General features: G+C 33.9%; 2 protein-coding genes across 3 annotated transcripts in view; one reads left to right on the forward strand and one right to left on the reverse strand.

Annotated features, from left to right (window-relative positions):
* The first annotated feature begins 241 nt into the window (after positions 1 to 241).
* Positions 242 to 13,208, forward strand: LOC106078151 (39S ribosomal protein L42, mitochondrial-like). 2 transcript variants are annotated; one of them, XM_056025242.1, is made up of 6 exons: positions 242 to 398; positions 6,080 to 6,146; positions 6,846 to 6,930; positions 8,536 to 8,568; positions 9,914 to 10,035; positions 10,125 to 13,208. In XM_056025242.1, exons 1-6 carry the CDS (start codon positions 344 to 346, stop codon positions 10,186 to 10,188), a joined length of 426 nt encoding a protein of 141 aa, XP_055881217.1. In that variant the 5' UTR covers positions 242 to 343; the 3' UTR covers positions 10,189 to 13,208. The 2 variants fall into 2 exon arrangements, with proteins under 2 accessions (XP_055881217.1, XP_055881218.1); XM_056025243.1 differs by having other exon boundaries at positions 268 to 398; positions 6,083 to 6,146.
* Positions 11,576 to 26,328, reverse strand: part of LOC106078150 (uncharacterized) — a 49,553-nt gene continuing 34,800 nt past the window's right edge. Inside the window, exons 19-27 of the mRNA XM_013238910.2 lie at positions 24,930 to 25,122; positions 24,647 to 24,829; positions 24,220 to 24,379; positions 23,703 to 23,890; positions 21,232 to 23,322; positions 17,651 to 17,918; positions 16,066 to 16,176; positions 14,511 to 14,630; positions 11,576 to 14,406 (exon numbers count right to left, since the gene is read on the reverse strand). Coding sequence (XP_013094364.2) covers positions 13,859 to 14,406; positions 14,511 to 14,630; positions 16,066 to 16,176; positions 17,651 to 17,918; positions 21,232 to 23,322; positions 23,703 to 23,890; positions 24,220 to 24,379; positions 24,647 to 24,829; positions 24,930 to 25,122 — 3,862 coding nt within the window. The 3' untranslated portion in view covers positions 11,576 to 13,858. The remainder of the gene's footprint in view (positions 14,407 to 14,510; positions 14,631 to 16,065; positions 16,177 to 17,650; positions 17,919 to 21,231; positions 23,323 to 23,702; positions 23,891 to 24,219; positions 24,380 to 24,646; positions 24,830 to 24,929; positions 25,123 to 26,328) is intronic.

Consider the following 26,328-nt stretch of genomic DNA (forward strand, 5'->3'; position numbering starts at 1 on the left):
GTGCTTTAAAATCGCCTATTCTCGTTTATCCGGAAACGTTTTGAGAATGAAATTTCCATACATGTCAACTTTGACCTTCAGCTATGCTTTATTGTATGAGGGAAAACGAAAGTGAATATGTGGGAAATGTAGAAAAATGGAGTCTTTGTAATACCATTTTATTAGTTCTGCAGTTACTTTTGAAATAATTAAGAATGAATAAAAATTACGGGGAGGTGTTCGCTTTATATGCCATTTCGCTGATGGGCCTTTCCTATATATATATATATATATATATATATAATGTTCTAGATCTAAAAATTCTTGTTTTTTAATTCACCAATCTGTCTTTTTAAAAAAGAAAATGGCTGCGCCCTTGATACGAACCCATTACAAACAGATCATATCCTTTATTAAAGGTTCATTTGCCATTTAAATATAAATAAATCTAGATATTATAATATAGATTTTTATGTCTCTACTAATACTAATACTATAGTCTATACTACTCTATACTCTATATAGATCTACCTATAGAGTCTAGTCTGTATTATGTAAGATAAGAAGATATAATGATTTATTATAATAATAATGATTTAAATGATAATAATCTGATATAATATTTATAATATAATAATTATTATAAGACCTAGCTAGATCTACTACTCAGTTGTCTACTGACTAATCATAATCTAATGAGTCTAATGAATTTATTTAAATTTGTGACATTTTGTCACATTTAGAATTAGATTTATTTCAGTATTTGATGATTTTGATCATTTTCAGAATTTGTGCACTTCCAATACTTCCAATACTTCCATTCGAAAAAAATATCTAGCTAGATCTAGCTAGCTAGACTATTCAGTATTCTAATTCTAGACTAGACAGTGACTAGAGTCTAGAGTAGGCACTCTCACAGGCGGCCATATTGGATCTAAAAACACATTTGACATCAAAACAATTTCCTGTTCAGGTTTTACAAAACTGAAATTAAGCATGTCCTAAGAAAAGACATTGCTTTATAACTGAGTGTTTTTATGACATTTTCTTGAGTTTATTCTAAAGATAAGAGGTTCCTCTAACGGCTAGTGGGAAAAAAATATTTTTTTCTTTTACTATGTCCTAAATATTTTAATCTGAAAAATTTGAAATTTTCAAATAACAAGGAAAAAAATATAGGTCTCCGTACATCTTTAGTTTTAAACCATACACTTAGAAAATTCATTCAGCTTTCCAATGATACCAAATTTATTATGATTAAACGAGTCAACGATATTTTAAAACTTAGCACACTTTTATCAGGTACTAGAATTTCACTAAGGTCGGGATGACCTTTTATCAATAATATCTGTTTTTTACATAAGAGTGTCACTAGAGCTATATGATATATCTAAGACGTCTAAGTTATATTCTACTTTATTCTAGTAGTACTACACTAACTACAGATCTACAAAAGTTAGCAATTTTTAAACTGACTTTACTTTTACTCAACTTACTTTAAATACTAGATCTATATTAGTATATATATATATATATAGCTAAACTTTACTTATATTAAGTTATATATATATATTAAATAATATATATAGTTATTATTCAAAATTATTGTTATTTAACTTATTTTACATCACATTTTGAAAATAACAAAAAAAAATGTACAGTTGTAGGCTACTTAATCTGAAGTCAATGAAGTATTAATAATTTTATTTAATAATAAATTTGATAGCTTTTTACACTGAGGAAAACAACTTCAACAACACAATTTAAAAATTTAAATTTTTAAAACTATTCCTGAATGTTTAAAGGCATATATATTTAGAATTATACATCAACAGAATTGATACTATAAAATTATAAAAGAAATCATTAATGTTTCAAGGGGTGAAAATTGTATAAATATTTTAGTCACACTTTAGTGGTAGAAACCATTGACAGTATAGTATATAATCTATAGATCCTATCTCTGAATTCAGACCTAGATGCTTTCTTGCAGCCATACCCATACATGGGATAGGCTTCATGATTCAGATATATATGGCTCCTTTTGTCTCGAAAGGCAATGGATGCGCCCAAGTGAGTCACTGGTTTTGGCTTAATCTTGAGACGGGGCAGAATCTGGTGTGGCTAATCAAGCCAATTCTAGAACGGCAGACTTTGCCACAATTCGTACATGTGTATGCCTCTGATTTAGGGCTAGCAGACAGGGCAGCTTTCTTTTTTTCCCTCTTGATTAAAGCCGCTTCAATTCTTTTGTTCTCAGCAAGGGTTGTCCCAGCACGCACAGTCTGTCTCCATGCACTCCGGTCTTTGGCTATGTTTTCCCACATACTTTCACTGATGCCTGAGGCTCTCATGTCTCGCTTGCAGACATCTCTATATGTTAGTCTTGGGCGGCCCTTGGGTCTGACTCCTTCCACAAGCTCAGCATATAAGATATCTTTCGGGATTCTACCATCTGGCATTCGGGTGACATGTCCGAGCCAGCGTAATCTTCTTTGTGTCAGGAGAGCATACATGCTGTTCATATTGGCCAATCTCAAAACTTCCTGATTGGAGACATGGTCCCTCCAAGAGATGCCCATTATGCGTCTCAGGCAGCGCAAGTGGAAACTATTCAATCTGTGCTCTTGGTACATGTATGTTGACCAGCTTTCACTGCCATAAAGGAGAGTGCTCACAACACAGGCGTTGTAGACTAGGATTTTGGTCGCTGTGGTCAATTTACCATTTTCCCAGACGCGTTTGGAGAGTTTTGCCAATGCTGTGGTAGCTTTTCCTATCCTTTTTGTCAGCTCGATGTCTAAGTCTAGGTTACTGACAATTGTTGAACCCAAGTAGGTAAATTCCTGCACCACTGAAAGGGTGTGGTTCCCAATTTGTATTATAGGTATTTCTGCGACGTCTTGTGCCAGGATTTCGGTCTTGGAGAGACTTATAGTAAGGCTAAACTCTTGACAAGCAGCTGCTAAGGCGTTCACTAGCTTCTGTAGACCTCCTTGTGAGTGAGATACGAGTGCCGCGTCATCTGCAAACAGCAGCTCCCTTATCAAGATACGACGCCTTTTCGTTTTGGCTTTAAGACGTGCCAGGTTAAAGAGCCTTCCATCGGATCTGCTATGGATGTATATTCCGTCTTCCAGGGATTTAAAAGCACTGGATAGTACGACTGAGAAGAAGATGCCAAATAGTGTAGGGGCCAGTACACATCCTTGTTTTACACCGCTCTTAATGGAGAATGGCCTGGAGGAAGAACTTTCAAACTGAACGGTACCCTGCATATTTTCGTGAAAAGCTGACACTAGTTTTCTTAACTTATTTGGGCAGCCGATTTTCTCTAGTACAGCAAACAGACCGCTTCTGCTAACAAGGTCAAAGGCCTTGGTCAAATCAATAAAAGCTATGAAGAGGGGCTGCTTTTGTTCTCTGCTCTTCTCCTGTAGCTGCCGCAGAGAGAAAATCATATCTGTTGTAGATCTACCTGCCCTAAAGCCACACTGCGACTCTGGATAAACACGATCTGCCAGGATCTGTAATCGCTTTAGTAATACTCTAGCAAAAGCCTTTCCGACTATGCTAAGCAGTGAGATGCCTCTGTAATTGTTACAATCAGAGCGGTCGCCTTTATTTTTATAAATTGTAACAATGTTGGAGTCTTTCAATTCTTGGGGGACCATTCCTTGTTCCCAGCACAAGCTTAGCAGTTCATGGAGTGGTTTGATTAGGGCATGTTTTCCAGCCTGAATTACTTCAGCAGGAATGCCATCTCCTCCGGGTGTTTTCCCATGTGCAAGCATGTCAATGGCAATGCTCAGCTCCTTTACTGAGGGCGTTTCGTCTAATTCCGTCAAAACTGGAAGTGATGGGAAGTTGGAAACAGCATTTGGTGAGATGGCGTTTTCAATCTGGTAGAGTTCTGCATAGTGTTCTACCCATCGTTCCATTTGCAGCGCACGATCGCTGATGATTGAGCCATCTTTTGACTTGAGTGGAGCACACTTGCTGGTGTGAGGTCCAAAGGCTTTTCTCATGCCCTCATATAGTCCTCTTATGTTACCACAGTCGGCACAAGATTGAATATCTTCGCATAGCTCCTGCCAGTATTTGTTAGCACATTGTCTCGCTACTCTTTGGGCATTGTTACGTGCAGCTCTGAGCCTTTTTAAGTTGCTTGGGGTGGGATCCTTCTTGTAGATTAGCATGGCTGCTCTCTTGTTCGTAGTGGCAGTTTCCATTTCTGGTAGACTAGCTTCAAACCAGTCTTCGCTTTTCTTGGTTTTGTTTCCAAAGACCAGTGATGATGTTTGGTAGATTGTATCACGCATAAACGTCCAGCTTTTTTCTACCTCAGTCACAGAGAAGTTTTTAAAAGCTTCCTCTAATTTGTTCTCAAATTCGGTGCAAAGATCAGGATTTTTTGTGCTAGTAGTATTCAGGCGTGATTTTCTTTTTCCCTGTGAAGTGTGGATCTTAGTTGGCAGCAGTCTGGTCCGGCAGGACACTAAAGTATGATCAGTATCACAATCCGCGCTTTGGTAGCTACGTGTCAGCAGTATATTTCCAATGTCCTTTTTTCGTGTCAGTATCATATCCAGCTGGTGCCAGTGCCCAGACCTAGGGTGCCTCCATGAGACACAGTGCTGTGGCTTTGTTCTGAAGTATGTGTTGGTAATGCAGAGCTTATGGTATGTGCAGAATTCAAGCAGTCTTTGTCCGTTCTCATTCATCTTTCCGATTCCAAAAAGCCCAAGACAGTCTGGCCAGGTAGTGTGATCTGATCCTACTCTGGCATTGAAGTCACCTAGAAGGATCATATGTTCTTTTTGAGGAATGTTTGCAATGGCTTCTTTGAGGTCATCATAGAACTTGTCTTTGTCCTCCTGAAGCGAGCATAGTGTGGGGGCATAGGCACTAATTAGAGTGACTTTTCCAGATGCTGTCATCATACTTATGCTTAGTAGCCGTTCCGAGCCACCAACTGGAGGGACTATCATGGGAAGAAGACTGTTCTTGACAGCAAAGCCCACACCATGTATTCGAGTCTCATCCTGTGCCTTCCCTTTCCAAAAGAAAGTGTAGTCAGTCTCGCGGAGCATGCCGTTTTCGGCCAGTCAGGTTTCTTGCAGGGCTGCAATGTCAATATGTAGCCTTTTTAGCTCGTTGTTTATAACTGCCGTCTTCCTTGCATCGTCGATCTGCCTTAGATCATCAGTGAGACCAGGACACATTGTCCTGACATTCCAAGTGGCCAGTCGCATGACAGGGATTTTCTTTTTCAGTTTAATTTTTCTTCTTTTGTTGCTTGGTGCAAGTTTCCAGCCTACTTGTCGTTTTAAACTAAGCTCTAAGCACCCATTAGAGCAGGCAGGCTCATGATTCAACCCTGAGATAAATCAGGATCTACAGCTTATGACCCATTGGCAGCTTGCAGCTACTCCCTGGCAGAGACTGTGATGCTTCTGATCCCAAACTGTATATTTGCACTTGCCTTTCCTTTGGACATTTCAGCTCCCTGGAGAGGGCAAACTGGTGTTTTGGCGACATTGTTCTCACCATATCTAATGCCAAGCCAAGGCATTCATCTCATTACTATGAGATGATCCATAACTGCTTTGCGAATGAAGGAGGCCATAAAAATCTATATATCTATCTATTATGTATGATATATATCATATTTATCATGATAAAATGCTCTGACGGGCATCATGCAGACTACCTAGCAGCATATTAACAAATTTTCATGTTTTCTATCAGCTTTAAACATTTTCTTGAAAAATTGAATTAATAAAACTAAACAGACTTAAGATACTCTTCTAATAACAGTACTTCAACCTTTGTAAACTTTTATTGGTGGATACTTCTTCAGCTAGTGACAAGGGCTGTAGCTGATTTTTCTCTTGTTTGTTGTAAGATGTTTTCCATGTTTCGAATGTTCCTTCAGAGTTGAAGATAATTTACTTTCTAGTCCAAACCTCTGCAGGACGACGGGGGATGGGATCGGGCAGGGTTTGAACCCAGGACCATCCATAAGTCCAAACGACAGTCCAGCGCGCAAACTGCACGACCAGGCAGCCAATCTGATTTAATTTTCTTTTTTATGTAGCAGGTCTGCATTATCCCTGTGGCTCACCAAAATATCTGCATCTCTCATCATGTCTTCAAAAAATAAGGTAGGCTATCATATTTTGTAGTTGTGATATAAAATTCCTGGTCTCCCTTTGTCGTCTTTGTTTTTCCAACTTCTCTGCCTTATCTCAGATAATGAAAATTTTACTACTACCATTTAAAAGCTACAACATCTGTATTATGAAAATCTTTTGATTCTTCTGAAATAAATAACAAGTTTCTGTCTGTCCACTAAATAAAATGACATGCTTAACTCTTTCTCTGCTAATTGAAGAGACCATCGTTGATTTGACCTCATTAAATTAAATTAATATTTAATTTTATAAACTTTATTTTGTGTTATATAAAAAGAGCATGCATTCAACTTTAATTCTATACCAAATAAAATATTTTCCAAAAACAAACAACAAAGCTATTGATGCTTAATCCTAACAGGGTAGTGAAAAAGTAATGAGCAAAATGAAGAATTCAGTCGAAACGTGGAAAAATAATTATGGAGAGAAAGAGTTAAGAAGTAGAAGAGACTTTGATTTATGAACTTTGTTATGAAGTGAAAAGTTTTAACATAGTATAAAATCTTATAACCGCACCTTTAATTATGCAGAGAAAATTTGAAAAAAATACATTGGTAACAATATGTCTTTATCACATAATTTTTCCAACAAATAACTTTTTTTTTTTTTGCATGAGCGCATGGACTTAATATTTTCTTTTATATCCGAAATTTTTTTTTTTTCTTCCAGATCACCTGATGTTTGCTTGTCCCCAGATAACTCTATTATAATGTGTTGGCACCCAGAATCTGAACATCCTTATGAACACACATTAGTAAGTAGTGATACTGCTAATTTTTCTTATTATATTTTTGGGCTAAGACCTATGTAAAGATTTTTCAACTTTTCAAAAGCACCAGGAAGAATGAATTTTAAAAAATCTTGATAATTTAACATTTGTTTTTAGCTTGTGTCACATGAAATATCAAATGCGGTCAATGTCTTCAATTATTCGTCCTCATATACAACTTCAAGAATTATTTTTTAATATAAAACTCAATAATAATAGTACTAACACTGGAGGACCATAAAACCATTAACAGAAGAGGGTTTAAGCTTCAAGTTTTGGTAATATTTTACACCCAAAAAATCCTGAATAAGTGTCCTATTTTCATTGCATTTAATAGAATAATTATGTAGGCTATTCATTTACCAAAACAGGAATTACCTTTTTGCACAGCCTCTGAGAGAAATTAGCCTGTTTAAACTTATATCTAGTTGTGTGAGTAAAGGAGAGTGAATATTGGGTAATGCTATGCTATTGGGATGGAAGGGATGATTTCCATTTAACCATTTCAACTGTGCAGCATGACTTATTGATTGAAGAATATGAAAGCTTTTGTAATGGCATAAATGCTCTGCAATTGAATATTTTTTATTAAGCTTATATCAACTCACTCTGTCAGTCTATCTGTGTGACTGTCTGTCTGGCCAAAAGTTTGTATGTTATTTCTCTGACACCCAATCTCGGATGTAGCTGAAATTTTGCATAATTATTTCTTTTACCTGACAACATAAGAATCAATAATTAAAAAATTTAACCAATTAGTTAATAAACTATTGGTGATAAATGATTTAGTTTCATATCTCAAACAAGGGAAATAAATAGTACTTGACTAAATTGGTTGTATAAGCTGAATTAGTCCCCTTTATTTTAGCTTGTTGTCTTAGTGAACACAAACATGAAATAGAAACAATAGATAACTATACAATCTTCTATGTTCATAGACTCTTCGTTAGCATAGTGGTTACTGCGTTAGTAGGCAGGGGAAACCTGGGGAGGCCTTAGCCCACAAGCTTGAATTCAGGTCGTTTTTTAAAAAAAAAATACATTTGAAAAACGATCACTCAGTTACCTTGTTCGTTCTTCCCCTACCCCTTTCCAACTGGTCCAGACAATTGATAGGTTCATAGCGTATTGAAATTCTACTAAACAGAAACAATTGGTAAAAAAATATTTCTAGTTTCACAGATTTTTTTATAAAGTATTTTTTTGTTTTTCTTGATTTTAAAATCTTATTGTATTTATAGTAATACATTTCATAACTTGAGATAGTAGGTGCCACTAATTAATTAACAATGAACTGGGATTCAAGTGAGTGAAATAAGCAATTCATCAGTTTGACTCTCTGGCTGTTGTCAGCTGTGCTCATTGGAATGAGAGGTTCAAGTCAACTAGATCTTGTTTTGGGTGGATAACCTACAATACCTCACAACATTTGCTATATAACATCTGCTAATCCAATTAGTCCATTGGTTGACACGTCTAATGCAATGTGTGTTTGGCACTCTATTTCGAAAAGCATGATCACTTTTGTAAGCAACATTCTTGGATTAACTAAAATGTTTCAGATAATTTTTCTTTTATTTTCTGCTACAGCCTCTTATTCGGGATAAAACAGAAGTTGAGAATGTAAGTCATCTTTTATTTCTAATTTATTTTATTATGCTTTATCTATATAGCTCTGCAATTTAATCTAAAGCTAAATTTTAATAGTTAAGTAATTATTTTATCAGCTTTTAGGAGAACAAAAATTTGGAACCTGGGCAATGCACACTGATCTTGAAAATGGCTCCAAGGATGTTTTTTCTAGAAATTTTAAGTTTATTTATATCTTTGGAAAAAAAAATGCTAGCTAATTGGCCTTACAGGGAAAACTCTGGTTTTACTTATAATTTTTTCAAATATAATCATCTTTAAATTAGATTTAGTCTGGAGAGCTAGACTATCTATATATTGAACACACATCGGTGGAAATTTCCAATTATATTCACTAAAGAGTTAAATAAACAAACAGAGTTCCAAAGCATTTTGCAGTGTCTTACCTAGAAAGTTGTCAAGACTACTGTCTTTTAAAGTTTCTAGTCTGGATCTATATCACCAAACTAGAATCTTCTATACTTTATCTCTAACTAGATCCAGTTATCTATTTTATACTACTGTCTTTTAATGTTAACATGTCTGGAGCTGTATCATCAAAGTAGAATTTTATTTACTTTGAGTAGATTTTTACATGCTATAACCAGGATTTTTTGGAGGGAAAAGGAAAGGGGAGGGGGGAATCAGGACATGGTTTAAAAAAAACAACAAATTTGAGATTTTTAAAATCTATCATTTCATTAGTTATAGAGAGCAAAGTAATCACTCTTACAGAAATTCATCTTTATAAAGTAGGAATTGTCTTAAAAAAACATTTTTGTGTCTTGTTTAAAAAATACTTATTGCAATTATAGAAATATATTCCAGTACTTAAGAAGGAAGTTGCCACTAATTGATTAACTGTAAATAAGATCTAGCATGATCTGTTAATAAATATATATTTTTTTTTTAGCTCATTTATCAAAAACATCAAATGTCTGAGGATGACATATTAGTGAAATAGATTTCTCACTCATTATCTGCATGGTGATTCTATTTTTGTTCCACAAGAGTGTGTGGTTGTAATATAAAAGCAGTTAACCTTTGTTTATAGCACTGTTTGTTTACTTATTCTCTAAGCCTCACAATGAAACTATAATGTTCAATTACTCTTTCAATACTTTTTTAAAAATTAATTACCTATGACCACTGCCTATGGCTGCCTGGTCGTGCGGTTTGCGCGCTGGACTTTCGTTCAGATTTATCGATGGTCCAGGGTTCAAACCCTGCCCGCTCCCATCCCCCGTCGTCCTGCGGGAGGTTAGGATTAGGAAGTAATTATCTTCAACTCTGAAGGAACATCCGAAACATGTAAAACATTTTAAAACTTGATTTTCAGACTGACTCAGTACTAAAGGTCCAGCATCTGATAGATGAGAAATTAAAAAACAGACCAGATGGGCCAACAGTCAATGAACTCTCTGAGTTGTTCTGTACAACGAAACATCAATTTTATAGACGGTACGAAAGAGATTCTAAAATGGCATTAAGAAAGAAATTGAGTTTAGGTTTCAATTTTCAAACCCTTATTCTATCCTTTTTGTTTTCAGAAAGCGCCATGAAAAAAAGACAGAGATGATAAAATACAACCCAAAAGATAGAGAAGGTTTTTAATAAAAAAAAATACTAAATAAAAATTGCATTTCTTACTTTTTTTTTAATACATTGGGGAAGGGAGACAATAAGTTAATGTATATCAATGTTATATTTATATTAAGGGAAAAACACATTTTAACCTACTGGCCTGCTTTCAGCATATTAGGTCATTTCTTCATAATCTTAAGGTACACTATTCAACATATGTTTACAGTATACTAGGTTATTTATCTGTGATATTATGGTACACTGTCTCAAGAAAAAAACTAATTTCAACAATATGTTTTCAACATACTAGGTCATTTATCCGTACTATTATAAGAACACTATCCTAAGAAAATATCAAAATGTTAACTTTTGCTTTTAGTGTGCTAGGTCATTTCTCCATAATCTTAAGTAAAACTATCTAAAGAGAAAGTGTTTAACATATGTGCTCTATAGACTATGTCATTTCTCCTGTATTTACTTGTCTTAGAAATTATAGACGTTTCTTGAAAAGAGAAGATAGTGACATCTGACATGCATTCATGTAGTGCATGTTAGAGACTTAAACTCTGCTAAGTTATTGGTTTTCCTGTCTAATGGCACCAGAGAAGAAGAAGCACTTCTATGTATTTATCCTAGCAAAAGGAATAAGAAATCTGACCAAATAAAAATAGATTTAAGTCCTAAATAGATGATTTGCAAAAATAAAGGACATCTGATTTTTGGTTCAATTTGTGATTTTCCATTTTACTTCTTAATGAAGGCTTCAAACTTTATTTGAAATCTGTATTATACTTTTGTAGACCAAGAACTATTATTTCCCCCCTCTCCTCAAATAAATTTTGTTTCTTCCTTAACATTTAATAAACTGACCAAATAAAAATAGATTTAAGTCCTAAATAGATGATTTGCAAAAATAAAGGACATCTGATTTTTGGTTCAATTTGTGATTTTCCATTTTACTTCTTAATGAAGGCTTCAAACTTTATTTGAAATCTGTATTATACTTTTGTAGACCAAGAACTATTATTTCCCCCCTCTCCTCAAATAAATTTTGTTTCTTCCTTAACATTTAATAATATATTGAAAATGTTGACCACTTATTGAGAAATTTAAAAGGATTTGATATTGAAACAAATGTTCTTATTCAAATATTGACTTACATATTTTAGTTTTATATAAAAAATACTGTTATGGTATTAACCTAAATGAATATTTTTGTTTCAAGTAGTTAAAAGAGTAGCTAGCATGCAGAAAATTAGTCATGATTCTTTCATTAGATTTCTAGCTTTCATGTAAAAAAAAAAGTTACCCCAGCCCCTCCCCCAAATTTTTACTAAGGGTCATGACTGCTTCTGTAACAATTACAGTAATGCACTGTTCATAAATTCAAACACAAAAAAACAAACAAAAAGCGGCATCACTTGAAACATTTTTATTTTTTTGTACTTCTCATCAATTTGGAATACAGGAGCATTTAAATTAGCTTTTTTTTTTTAATTTAAATTTTTCTGCAGTAGACAATACCAGTCTAGCATCTTATGACACTTAAAACATGAAAGTAAGCATCCAATCATAGAATGACTCATTAAAACAAAATATGTACACAACAAACAATGTCTTCTATTTTAGTGTGTTATAACAGTGGGACTAATGTTGCTTAACTCTTGTCTTGCTGTCAAGCAGCACTAGAGTGAACAAATCAAATAGCTGCTAAATATTGAGCCAATAGAATAGCTATTTACACAGAATAAAGGATTTAATTTCAATAACTAAGATGACTTCTCTCATCATATTCTTGATTGAAAAATCAATGTACAAAGGCCACCCTACAACTCCATTTAAATATAGTTCAGCTTTGAAAACAAGAAAAAGAACATTACATTCCAACCATTGCAAAATGAAACTCACTTGTACCAAACAGCTGGGTTCATTAGTGCCAATAGGATTCAAGAGTAGGTTGGACTAATGATTTACATGCTGTAAAGACACTACTTTAAACCACTTTGTATGTACAAACTCTATTCAGTAGACAAATGTACATAACATCACACAGTAAAATGTTTGCCACAAGAATTCATTTAAAACTTTTAAAAATTATTTTCAAACATTGTATATACACTTTCTATTAATCATACATTCCATATTACTTAAATATATATTATACATACACCTAATGACTTATGCTAGGCATTACCAAAATAAAAATAAGTAAGAAAAAGAACTCTAACCCAAGCACTAAGATCAAAATAGACTAACATGTCTTGTGAAAGTTTTTAATTAACTTCTTTTGTAACAAAAAATATCTTCTACCATTGAGAATGTAAATTATATAGAGAAAAAAAAAGAGGGATACATTTTATTTTCTATTGATGTTGACAGCTTTGTGTAGCAATAAAATTGTTAAGAATCAATTTCAAGATTGATTCATAAAAAAAAATTTGAAGAATGTTTTTCCAAAACTTGATTTTTTTTGTAAAGTTTTAGATTACTTTTTTTTTTTAAATGGAAAACCATTCATCTTATTTCAGATGAAATTACTACACCATCTAACAGCAATCATTTTGGTCCATTTGAATGAAATTAACAAGTACTCATATATAAAATTTAAAAACTTTTTAAACTAATGCAACTTGTACTAGATTCAATGATACAAGATTATGAAGATGTTCTTATCATCCATGAAAGAAAAAGTTTTTGAGAAAGTGTTTTAAAATCCTGTTCATTAACTTTTAATAGACAACAGGCACTTTATAGACATATATATATATGTATACATTAAAATATAAAAAAAATTATATATCAATATTTTTGTTGAAACAATTCACTTTTTACTAAAGTGGTAATTAGAATGTTGTTGGTCTACAGTGATAAGAAGTCAGATATTAGAACAGTAGATCATGACTTCTACTCATGACTGTTGAAACATTTCACTTTGATGAAAGTAGTAATAAAAATGTTGTTAGTCTACAGTAATAAGAAGTCAAATATTAAAATAGTAGATCATGATAGCTAATGGTTCTCTTTGTGATTTCTCATTGTCCTTTTTTGTCCTGTTTTCTCAATAAATTTTGAAAAAAACAACAACTCATTTAACAGAAAAATAATAACACTGAATTGTTTTCCTTTTTTCCCCCCATTAACTAAACAGCATCTATCAGAAATAATAGTTATGAAAAATTTAATGGATTAATTTGAAAATACAAAAAATACACAGAATAGTTGAAGTGAAATAATGAGAAAATTTTAAACTGTACAAAATGGCTGGCAGTTGCAATAACTGAAACAAAAATGGATTAATATCTAGATTTAAATAAAAAAAAAAAAAAGAACATTCAGATAGCAAAAGCTAAATATTATTTGTGTGTACAAATCACTAAGCATAAAAAAAAAAATACACTGTATAATCATATAAATAGTACACAGACCAAAGAATAGAAATTAACAAGAACAAAAGTTTCCTTCAAACAACTTTGAACAAATAGAAAGAAAACAGTGCACAGCAAAATAATTGTCAACAACTTAAGAAGATTGACACAAGCACCTTGAACTTAGTGGTTCACTTTAATGTAGACTTCTAACTCTAGTGAATGACAGGAAGTTGTATCCTACCATTTTATAAAGCAACACAAGTGGCAACATAAATGATCATCACAATAATACACATATAGTACACAATTTACAACTTGTTCAGACTCGAGTTCTAGTATCTGCTCCTGTTCTCTGGGTAATGAGTTGATGAAGATGCTGCCTTGCTGCTCTTACCATTCGAGCTTTGAACATGATTCTGTCTGTGTGAGGGTGTTGAAGCTGCTGGAGATGGACGGTGATGTGGTGGTCTAGGTAGTGGCGGGGGCGGAGGGGGTTGGTCTTCTGGAACAATGTTCCCACTCACAACTACTGTTTGCGACTGCAACTGTGATTGTCTATGAGAGGGAGGATAGTCATAGAATGTGTGATTCGTTGATGATTGTGGTAGTGATGGGGATGTAACAGATGTTAAAAGAGATAAGCTGGTAGCCCTTGTCAAAGGATGTTGAAGATTTGAGTGCAACGTTGATGAAGGTGGCGGTTGATGTGTGTAAGAAAGTGGCAGATTTGGCAACAAGGTACCATTAAGCCCAGGAAATGCTGACGAAGTGTCTCGTTCCCTACCATGGGACATTCCAGGGGACTGAATAGTTAATGATGTTGATGTAATGTTTGATTGCTGGTGATAGTTGTAACTAGAACTTTCATTCACACTTGATGCTGTAGTAAAAAATAAAACAACATAATTAGGGTTTACAATTCCAGAGCAGGACTGCTGTTAATAATAAAAACAATTCCTATTTTTTTAAAAAATCTACCATTACCATGAAACCCTCGTGATGTAGTTACATTTAAATTCAGAGGTGCTGATGGAGGCAGAGGAGGTGGGGGAGGTACTTCATCATCCACAGCTTCATTGGATGATACTACTTCTGACTCTTCCCCTGTTAAAAAAAGGATATATCTTCTTATTACAATAGCTTGACATTTATAAAAAAATGAATTATGTGAAAGTAAAAGTCTTAAAAATAGATACATTTTTGCCAATTCAGTTAGGTCATTATCAGCAAATTAATAATTGCACATGTCAATATTTATTTAAAAAATGTGTACAAGATAATAATATCAAAATAGTTAGTGATAAATACACTGAAAAATGCATTAACCTTGAAATTTCAGTATGAAATCTAGCAAGCTAAGTATTTGTATAAATAATGTATATTTTAAAAAAAAGTATATACCTATAGTACATATACTAGTAGAAGGAATTACTTCAATAAACATAGACTATTCATAAATTGCAAAGTAAAACAAATTGAGTGCAAATAGAATATAAATATACAGTCAAACCCTGCTATTGGTAAAAATGGATACATCAAAAGTACAAATGATTCCAAGCTCTATTCTTGAGTACAATACATACAGCAAGGCATACAAAAAAAGCTTACATTTTCAAATTATTTGATTCACTGCAATATATGTAGTTGTCATACTATCTAAATAGACTAAAACTGCTAAGAAAAAAATAATTAATTTAAAAAATACAAATTTTATCACATTTAGATCAACCTAAAAACATTCTGATTAAACTAGCAATTAAATGCTTATGAGTCAAATCCTCACTCTGGTAGATCTTCTTTTCTATCAACTGTTACCAAATGACATTATGTAAAAAAGAAAAGTGTGATACATTTTTACAAGCTTGCTATGCCAGGTAGCTCAGTAACTATTATAATTTCAAGATACATCAACACCTAAGAAATTTAAAAAATATATATTTGATATTTTAACATTTAAAATTTTTACTTCATGTTTATAAAATCTGATGAGCAGAGTATACATGAGGCAATTCCCTTCACTCCATTCTTGCTAACCTGAAACTGACTTTTTTTTTTTTTGTCAACAACTTTGCTTCTTTTTCTTGCAAATTATATTAACTGTTCTTTTTATCTTTTGTATTTAGCATTTTCTCTTTATGTATAGCACAACATAAAAAAATAAATAAAAAAAAGCAACAACACATTGCTTGCATGGCAGAGACGATTCCAAATGAACTGTTCTGTCCACACTCACCGTTGTGTCTTGAGGCAGGATGAGTAAAATGTAGATGATATAGTGGTAGTGCAGTGCCAGAAGAATAGAATGAAGGATGAAGTGGAGGGGGTGGTGGTGGAGAGGATGGATAGTTCAGCCCCTTCGATCTTTTTGCCTCTAAGCCTAAAAGTGTTGTAGCAGAAGTAAGCAATAGGTTTAAAGTTGTTTCAATGAAGAATTAGTAACACCTACAAACATTGAAATAGAATGTTTTTTTTTTTTTAGATGTATCATTTTGAGAGATATCTTGTACTTAACTAAAAAATAACAACACTAGTAACAAACCTTTGACTTTCTTATTCACATCCTCCCCACAATCTTCAAGGCCAAACTCTAAACGAAGCCTCTCTGAAAGACTTAACTGTTTCTCTGTTTTTGGCTTCTTTTTATTTTCACCTGGAAAAATTTAAAATAAACATGAATCTGCACAGATAAAAAAAAAATTTATGTCATTTTTTATATACATTTTGTCCACACTCACCGTTGTGTCTTGAGGCAGGATGAGTAGAATGTAGATGATTTAGTGGTAGTGCAGTGCCAGAAGAATAGAATGAAGGATGAAGTGGAGGGGGTGGTGATGGAGTTATATATATATATCTTAGGCAATTAATTCTTGTCAAATGCGAATCAATTATACTACTCTTTGAAGCAGAATATTAAACGATTCATTTCAATGATAATTTAACTTATTAAACTCTTTCTCTCTGGAATGATGCTCCTTTCATTAATTTATAACGGCCTTTTCTGTCGGATGATGAGCCCATTTTTGATGCTTTAAAACTCATTTCTTTTGTTTTTTTCAGCCTAAATGTTATTGATTGCTTAAAACTTAAATCTAGAATAGTTTTCCATTGTTTAACAAGAAATTTTTTCCTTTTCACAATTCACAATGTTTTTACAGATTATGATGTATTAACAACTGAGTTTTTAGCACAGAGACAAGTGTGAGACTGTGCATCTTGTCTCCCTTCCTCTAGCTCCTAGCCATTGACTACATAATGAGTAGAGCAATGAATCAGACTACCTTCAGTATTCCATTGCGTGAACAAAACAGAACGACAGACTTCCCCAATGATGTTGCTCTACACGGGTCTACAAATAAATACATACAAGAATTGACAGAGAGCAAAGTAGAGAGGCACCCAAAATTGGCCTCCGCATAAACCTGGATAAGACTAAAATTGTGCGAGTGGGATATAAGGGAAAGGGTGCCTCCGTCAGACTTGCGAGTCAGAGCTTGAAGAGTTGGACAAGTTCAGATACATTGGCAGCAACATAACAAACGGTGGAAATGCATACCATTACGTAGTCGAATAGGAAAGGGAGGGAGCATTTTCAAAAGGCTGCCTAATTTGACAAGCCAAGCCATTTGACTATAAACAAAAATACACCTTCTTAACACAATCATCATCCCAACAGCAACATATGCATGTGAGACATGGAAGTCATTTGCCAAATTGAGTAAAAGACTAGATGTGGCTCAACAAAAATGGCAAAGAAGGATTTTAGAACTCAGTTATAGAGATCAGGTCTCAAACAAGGAAATCTTATGCCGAACTGGGAGTCGACCACTTAGTGAGGTGTGAGGTTTGCAGGACATGTTCTCTGACAAAATGAACTATGCATACCAAGAGGTATGAGGAAAGCGCAAATATGGACGTCCTCGTATATATATAAATCACAAATAATATTTTCTGGTAATAAACAAGAGTTGCTGAAGTTTAATCATAACATGCTACAAATGGGCCAAGTAAATAAGTATGTAAAGAATAATTACAAAGAGTTAATGATACATGAAAGAAAAGCACTGCACTTTAACTTCAAAATTAGTTTTTAAGTTTTAATATTACAATGTCAGTTCATTACAGACCTTTCTTTTCATCAGCTGATACGAAAAGCGGAAGAGTTGCTAGAGTTGGCATATGTTGCTTTTTATGATTGGAACTCATCAAAGGTGACTTTGTTGGTGATACAGAAGATGATGTTGATGGTGAAGATGCTAAATATTCTGACAAAGTTGCAGACATTTTGTGATTGTGTACTAAAAATGAAGATGAACTGGATGTCTCTGTTGTTTTAGTTTCTGTAGCACAAGCTGGTTTTTCCTTTAAACGTTTACGATATTCCAACAAACTGACCTGAACAGTAGAATAGTAATAGAATTTAATTTAAAAAAAAGACATAAATGTTTAGAGAAATATTTGTTATTAAATAATACTAATTTCTAAAGCAAGTAAGTAAATAAAACAACATTAACAGACAAGTGTTACCTATGGAAATTCTTATAACTCAACTCTTAAAGAAGCTTTTTTTAAAAAAAAATATAAATATTTTTTGTGAACGCAATGTCAGTATGGATTGGTCACTAATCCATAAGTTTCCTATTTATGCACAATTCCTTTGACACATCTCAAAGTGTAAAAGGTGGATGATGTTAGAGATAATAAGGGTAGTAGAGAGATTGTTTTTAAATGTGAACAACATTATATAAAACACTTTGGTCAACATTGTGACATGCTTATCTTCTCTTGGGAAAAATTGCTTTAATTCGGAAGTACTGTAATTCCTTATACATATATATATAATTTAATATATATATTTTGCATTTTGCAGATCTACTTTTAAATTAAAACGATATTATCAATCACAATGTAAATGATAGAGAAAAAAAAAATATGTACAAAAAAAAAAAAAAAAGATAAGCTGGGATCAAACCCAGCACTACTTTCTGTGTCATATATTTTACCACAGATCAGTGTATTTTTAGGCTCTGAACTTGAAGTAGGTTATGTACATCTGGTTTTACCAAAACATTTCATAAATATTGTAGGCCTATATGTAAAACATTAGTACTTTTTATTTAATATGTTTATTTTTAATGAAAATTAAACAATTACAATATCAGATTTAAAATTAAATTAATGGTGAAACTTCTGAAGTCTAGATCCAAAGCTATTTATTACACATAGACTGAACATATTTTTTGTTGAATTTGACAATGTAAATCTGATACACAGTAAAATTTATCACTTGATTGTAATAATAGTTATAACAAATATTATTTATAGATCTATTTAAAAAATATATAAATAGGGCCTTTCAGAAATGTTATTTGTCTACATCAGATGTGGAATTTGCAGCTGGGTTTGCATGGTCATGTAAAACACTGCACTCATCCTTCTTCAGAATCCAAGACATTGCTATTATTATTATTAGAGTATATCTCTACTGACATTTTTACACTTTACAAATTTGGTTTTGACTCAATATTTTCTATGTTTACATCTAATATTTAGATCACAGCCCTATAGAAAAAATTATATATTAAAATCTGAATGCTGTCTACATTTAGACTAGGAAGTTTTGAATCGAAATGGATCTGAGATATGAGTACCATACAGAAAGCAATAAAGATTTCTTGAACGCTTTCTCCAAAGATGTCAGTGCTCCATCATGGACTTACGGTGGCAAGGCTGCACAACAAAACAGTGATGTCCTTGGACAGTTTAGAGGGACTTCTTTTAGTTTGACAGTAACGATGGGCAGGGCAGATGAATGTATACCAAAACCAGTCCTTTTCGCGATCCAGTCTTATCAAAACCAATGTTGGATCTAGATCTTTCTTTTTTTTTTTTAGTTAGGGTTAGGGGTTAGGGAAAAATTGTAACTATCAAACTAGAGTTGTCATGGTGTGGCCAACAAGCTAGTAATTTTTTTCTCAGCCATATAATTCAACTGTTAAATTTCTAGGAAACTAGAGCCTTTTTGAGATCCATGTCCAGGTTCCACAAGTTGTGACTTGAATAGATGTATTGTAAAAAATCTTTTTTTTTTTTTAAAAGCAAAGGGGGTAAAACCACAAAATCACTGCCATATATCTCAATACTCCAAGAATAAGCTCCCCCCCCCCCAAAAAAAAAAAAAAACAAGATTAATTAATTAGCATTAATTGATTAACCAAATGGGTAATTTTTAATTGATTAATGTATTGTCATTGACTATGAATAATTGTGCAAAAAAGTATAGGAAGTGGGAGGCAAAATGTGCACGAAATGTAATGAGGAAAATAACTCCACTTATACAGCCACATCTCTCAGTAAGTAGCATTTTCCCACCTTGTTCAATACCAAACAAAATAATTGATTAATAATTTGATTGATTTATGTTTTGTTAGGTACAACAAAATATTGAGTCAAGTTTCCACGTCATACGAGAAAAGTTGCAGGAGAAATAATGACTGTGTACAAAAACAGGCAGGTAGAGTGAGTTGATTTGTAATTAGATACTATCTGGTCTATATATCTTGTACAATAAATAAAAATAATATATTGGGGCTAATTCATTTCAAATATATTTAAACAATATTTATTAGTCTACAATAGATTTACTTCATCCAAATCTATAATCTCTTTCTGTCGCAAGCAGCACACAGTACATAAGTATGTGCTTCTCACATACCTAAATATTTTTTCTTCATTTTCTTTTGTAACTTAATTTGGAAACTGTGGGTCAAATTTGAACTGACACATTAATATTTTATATTTTAGCAACATGGCCCATTTTAAGCTTTACAATTGTTTGATTGGTTTAAAGTCTATGAGACTATATTCAAACTAGATGTTATAATAACATTCATCTAGAAAATTCTTATACGGGGAAAAAAAAAGTATAACAAAGGATGTATGTATTATTTTCTATTAATTGATTGTTTCGACTGATCACTATATTGAACTACTTAGTACTATACCCATAATCACAGAGCAAATAATGTGGAAATACTATTTTGGTAAAAGGTACCATGTTCAGACCTTGTGATGTATATGGGGCAGATGATGTAAAGCTCATCTATGGTAAATTGTTAAGAAGGGCACCATGTGGCCAGCACAATGACCAACCTCGTTTACTTCACTAACATAAGACAAGTACTAATTAGAGTTGAGTGGACTCAGAAGCATCCTTAAATTTTCTGATCAAATTCCAGCCTTCACCAAAATTCAAATCCCTTGGTTTGGAAGCAAAGCGCTTTACCACATCGCTACCACGCCCCATAAAAAAAGATTACTTGGACAGTTGTCAACTGTAACAGCATATGAGTTAAAAACTATTTAAAAAAAACGGTAATGTAAGTAGAAGTGAAAGGTGATTAAGGTACCTGGATAATTTGTTAATCATGACAGATAGAAAATGAGGTAAAACTATTTTTAATAATATAAAAAAAATATTTAAAAAATAAGATAATTTGAATAATTTGTTAATTATGACGGATCTCTTTTCGATACCAAAAACTAATTCCAATAGGTGACTATGATGTTCATTAGTAAGGTCCTCACAAAATAAATGAATTCATATTAATTACCTTTCACAAAAATATTATAAAAAGATTTAATTGTTAATAAAACATGAGCAAAGAAAAAAAAAGAGTCCCATCTAAAAAGTTACAAAACTGATTACCTTTTTTTTCACAGAGGGTGTAGCTTCTCCTGAGGATGATATTGGTGGTGAACAACTGATTGAACTGACATCAGAATTGGTAAGTGACACTGGCTGAGCAGATGTGCCAGGTGAAGTGGAGCTTAGTGCACATTCAACACTAAACATGGATGATGATGGTGAAGATGAAAGCAAAGAGGATGATGGTGGAGATGTTGTGAAAGAACGTGGAGCCTGAGAACTACCAGGGACAAGACTGCTGGCAACTGTACAGCTTGTAGCTGATGCTGTTCGATGGCCTGCAAAAGAAGATGATGATGGCTGTGCTTCTAAACTTTGGTCTGACTGATCCTGGGTGACTGGCTCAGGAGGCAAACTCTGTGAAATTCGTGAAAGGCATTCAAGATTTTCAGTTGAAACTGCATTGTCAGTAAAAACGTCAGCATGAAGATGCTTTCTTCTATAACTTTCCCAAGAAGAATTATTTAATAAAGAATCAACACCATTTGAAGAAGAGACACCTAGGCCTTCCAAAGATGATTCATCACCAGCATTTACATGTTCTGAGAGACAAGGTTCACTTGGTTGACATTCATAGTTACTATCACAACATCCACCTTCAGCAAGGGTCATCTGTCCACACTCATTCACTTTAGCTTCATTTGAAAATGATGACCTAATGTTTCTTACAACTTCAGAGCTAGTGGAGTCTACATTATTATCCAAGGTTACTGTGAAGAACGGAGCATTTTCTAAGCAGTGTGATTCTGTGACAGCAGTGTCTTCTGTTTCTTCAGTTTCATTAGTAGTACTAATAAACAGACGACTGCTGGCTTGGTTTATGCCTACCGAGTCACACGTTTCTTCAGTATCACTGTTATCTTCTCCTTCCTGTGCAGTATTATTTTCCATATTAACATTATTAGAATCACACTGCAGACTTATGGACCCAGTTTCCACATTATGCTGCTCAATTTCTTCTAATGAATCACAAACAAGACTGTGTTCCACTGTCATAGAATCATCTACATTTGATGAGGTCAAACCACTGGAACTGATACATTCCAACTCATGTCTGGAACTGGAGGATGTAGGCGGAATACTTTCTTGAGCTCCAGAAGCCATTACATTGCTTGGCTCTTCAAATACTGTTGGTAATTCATTAGTTTCTATCCTATGTACATGTTGTGAGCTATCAACAGTTTCAATCTCTTCTCTCCCCAAATGGCTTTCATTTAAAGTCCTCTGACAATCGAAATCTCTTGCACCATTTAACTGTACACATACAGAGTCTGTGCAACTATTATCACAGATATCACTATTGTGGCCAGGTGTGACCAAAGGCATAGTTTCAACAACATCCTCTGAACTATTCACTTGACACTCATTGCCTGTACTAAAGCTCAGCCTATCCTGACGACAACTTCCAAAATATCTGTCAGTAAGATTGACACTTGTAGTCCCATCTGTTAAAGAAGAGGGTTCCATCTCATGGGCATTGAGATCTATTCGAACAGTGGCTGGACTATCGACATCCATGATAGTCTTGGCTGTGACACAGCCTGCTTCACTGCTTTCATCTATTAAACTATTTACAGTTTTGTACACAGAGTTACTATTTACAAGCACAACATGTGAGGTTGATGCAGAACTATCTATTCTGTCATCTTCTTCAAGACTTTTATACATTGGCTTCAACAAATGAAGCCCATTCTCATCAATGCGAGAGGAAGAAGCAATAGGCTTTAAAACGATGTCCTTATTTGGAACTTCACTGCTATCTACCTCCATTCTTTCAAAATGCCCTCTGTACTTTAGTGAATATTGTGAAGGTTGCTGTGGAAATGGCACTGTCAAAGTAGACAGCGATTCTGCAATACCATTTACCCATGGCAATGAAACTGGTACTGGTAAAGGATCTATTTGCGAATTAGATATTGATTCAAGTCTTTGATCTAAGAGTCTGTTCCGAGTATCCAAGGTGTTATGTTCTGTGTGTGGTGCTCCATTAGTAAATCTAGAGTTTGTAGCAGAGCTAATCTTTCCATCATTCATAGCGCCTGTTTCTCTTATGCCATTATGAAGTGGGTAGCCTTTGTGCAACAACAACCTCTGAAGGGAACCCAGTAGAAAAAAGAAATCAAAACAAAAAAAATGAATTAAAAGCAAATTAGTGAACAAAATTCTAAAAAAAAAATCTAATTTTAAAATTAACATTTTGCACAAGTATTTGCAACTGAAGACTAACACAAAGAAATAATTAATAACTAAAGTTTAGATTTAATCTGTTTCATTGAATCAACTTTATTTACACTTATCCATATTATCTAGCATTCACCGCCCAACATTCATCCCGCAGAAAAGCATAAACAAAACAGCATTCATGATTTATTTCTATACAGCTATGTACACAATTTATTCACACCCTGCTCCCACTCCCCAAAATGTTTGACCACATTCCCCATTCAATCAGAGATTAGTGGACTTCTTACATCATCAACACTGTGACGGTGAACTGGGAAAATTTGCTTCACACCATTGGTTTTAGTTGTGATGCCAATACTGTTTGATGAGAAATTCTCAGACAAAACACCAGCACTGGGAAAAGGTATAGGTCCATTGGTCTCAACAGACAAGGATTCCCTCATTAGCCTTCGCTTTTTTAAAGGGGTAACAAAGTCTGAAATTGAATGTATTACAGAAATGGTAAATAAAATCATGTGCATGACATTGTTCAACTATCACTTTATGATTTGATGTGATAGTTAAATGGTTTACATCTGTTGATATAAGGTAGATGCATGCTGGTTACAACATAGGTTACAGTGATGACTCAATAATATTTAAAGATTAAAGCAATACAAATTTAAGTTTAATAGTTTGCCATTGCCATTATTGTCATATATTAAACCCTAACCACTTATGACTTAATGTAAAGTAGGTCAGAAATTGGAAACAAACTCATTGTATTATCTGCTAATAAATTGTGATTGCTAAGATACAGCTTACCTAAAGGTGATGCTGCTCCAGGACTTACTAGACCTGTGCCTGGGTTAGGACTAGAGCTACCATGTATAGGCGAAGACCCACCATTTTCTGTATTGACTGACAGACTTGGATGAAATGCAATAGGGGCAGGCACGTCATGCATAGCTTGACGTAACCATCGCTGCAGAATATAGACAATGAATAATAACAATTTTACCATGGAAAATATAAATATCATAATTACTCTAAAAAACCTTGATGTAATTTAGAGGCACTTTATTTGAACCGCACACACAAAAAAAGATATTCTTAAAAACAATTGAAAACATGAATAAGATAATGTGCTATTAGATTAAGACAATACAAAACAATTCAATGCACTTTTTAAAACTTGTATGTTTTTTTTTGACAAACAGATGTTAACTGGGACTTTCCACAAGTTGAATACCTTTTTAGCAGATCCAGCACTAGATTCTGTACCTTTGCTGCTACAACCAGCACTGCTGGAATTTCTTCTCTGAAGATGGTCCATTGTGTTAACATGTGGATTGGGTAAACACTGAACAAACATCTCTTGTTCTTGTTTGTTACTTTCATCTTCTTGCTTGTTAGACCATTCTTCAAATAAGTGCTAGAAACAAAAATTATACAATAGTACAATAGTAACTTTTTTTTGTACTGCTAAAAAATGTCAGAAGCTTTTTAGATTGTTACTATGATTTACAACTCACTTTCTTTGTTTTAATAAATTTGAAAATGCCCCCATCTGTTTCCATGACTGGAGCAGAACTGTTAGCAGACGTTGAAACAGGAGTGGAAGGTACTGAAACCAGAGCAGAAGGAAAACTACCATTACTGTTTCCATCTTCTGTTGATACAGATGCTACATCAGATACGGCTGTGGTACTCTGTACTCTACTTCTCCTAGATGATGAAAAAACATTTAAATCTGTTTATTTAAACAAACTCTTTAAGAAGAAATTAATATATATAATACTTTGCATGCTTTAAGGCAAGAAAAACATTATTTTGATCTATTAGAATAGGCCTTGATGAAAGTTAAAAACATCCCCCCCCTTACTTTTTAATTATATACTGCTTATAATTTTTTACTGCTAACAAATGAACTGCCATCACATGTCTAACTAAAAAGCTGCAGGTCTGAACAATGACATTCTAACTGTACAATGTGCTAGAAACAAATAAACAACACAGCTATGTAGTTTGTAGTATGACACCATAAGACATGAGGGTGTTTAAAATTAAAATAAATATAGAATCACTGGAAGTATAAAATGTCAGAAATAGATGAGATCAGTAAATTTAAACATAATAGAACAAGGAATAATTTTGAATAAAAGTTGGATTGAAGAGTTTCTGTATGAGAAAGCCTGTTTGTTAAATCATGAATGAGTGAAACTATGAAAAGTTCTAAGGACTTGATATGTGCTGAGAAAGTAATGTCACCGAAGGCAAGTCCAAAAGCACAACAGAATTTACTTTGAAAACCTCATCTCAGGATAATTTCAGTCTTTGTCCTTGCTACAAAAAAGCAGAATCAATTTCAAAACATTCCCTTCCCAGACATGCCTACCCCCAATACCCAGAATGTGGAACACTCAGGTTGAAAATGTGGAACATAAATGTGTTTATTACTAAATAACAATGCCAGTTCGCTTCTTATACATTAGATGCACACAGGCGGCTCAGGCCATATGGTCGTTCACCACTGACACAGAGCAGCAGTGGAGTCCGGCAGCCCCCTGAGTGGCTGAGCAGCCCTATTTAAGAGTGCACTGCTCACCTCCATAGCATGAGGACAGGGCTAGAAAAGGTGCCCCAAAAATTGCCTGCTCAAAACTATCCTAGCCAGCCTACCACAGTTGGCTGGAACCCTACTCAAGCGGTGGAAATGCAAAGAAAAAGACGAGGATAGTTCCTCTTACCATAGGCGCATGGAATGTGCGCACACTACTTGACAACGACACATCTGATAGACCACAAAGACGAACTGCACTAATAGCCAGGGAGCTCCACAGATACAACATAGACATAGCAGCACTAAGCGAGACTCGGCTTGCAGATGAAGGTGAACTCTGCGAAAGAGGAGCTGGATATACTTTCTTCTGG

Source organism: Biomphalaria glabrata, chromosome 4 (genome assembly GCF_947242115.1).
Source record: "Biomphalaria glabrata chromosome 4, xgBioGlab47.1, whole genome shotgun sequence".
Taxonomy (NCBI): Eukaryota; Metazoa; Mollusca; class Gastropoda; family Planorbidae; genus Biomphalaria; species Biomphalaria glabrata.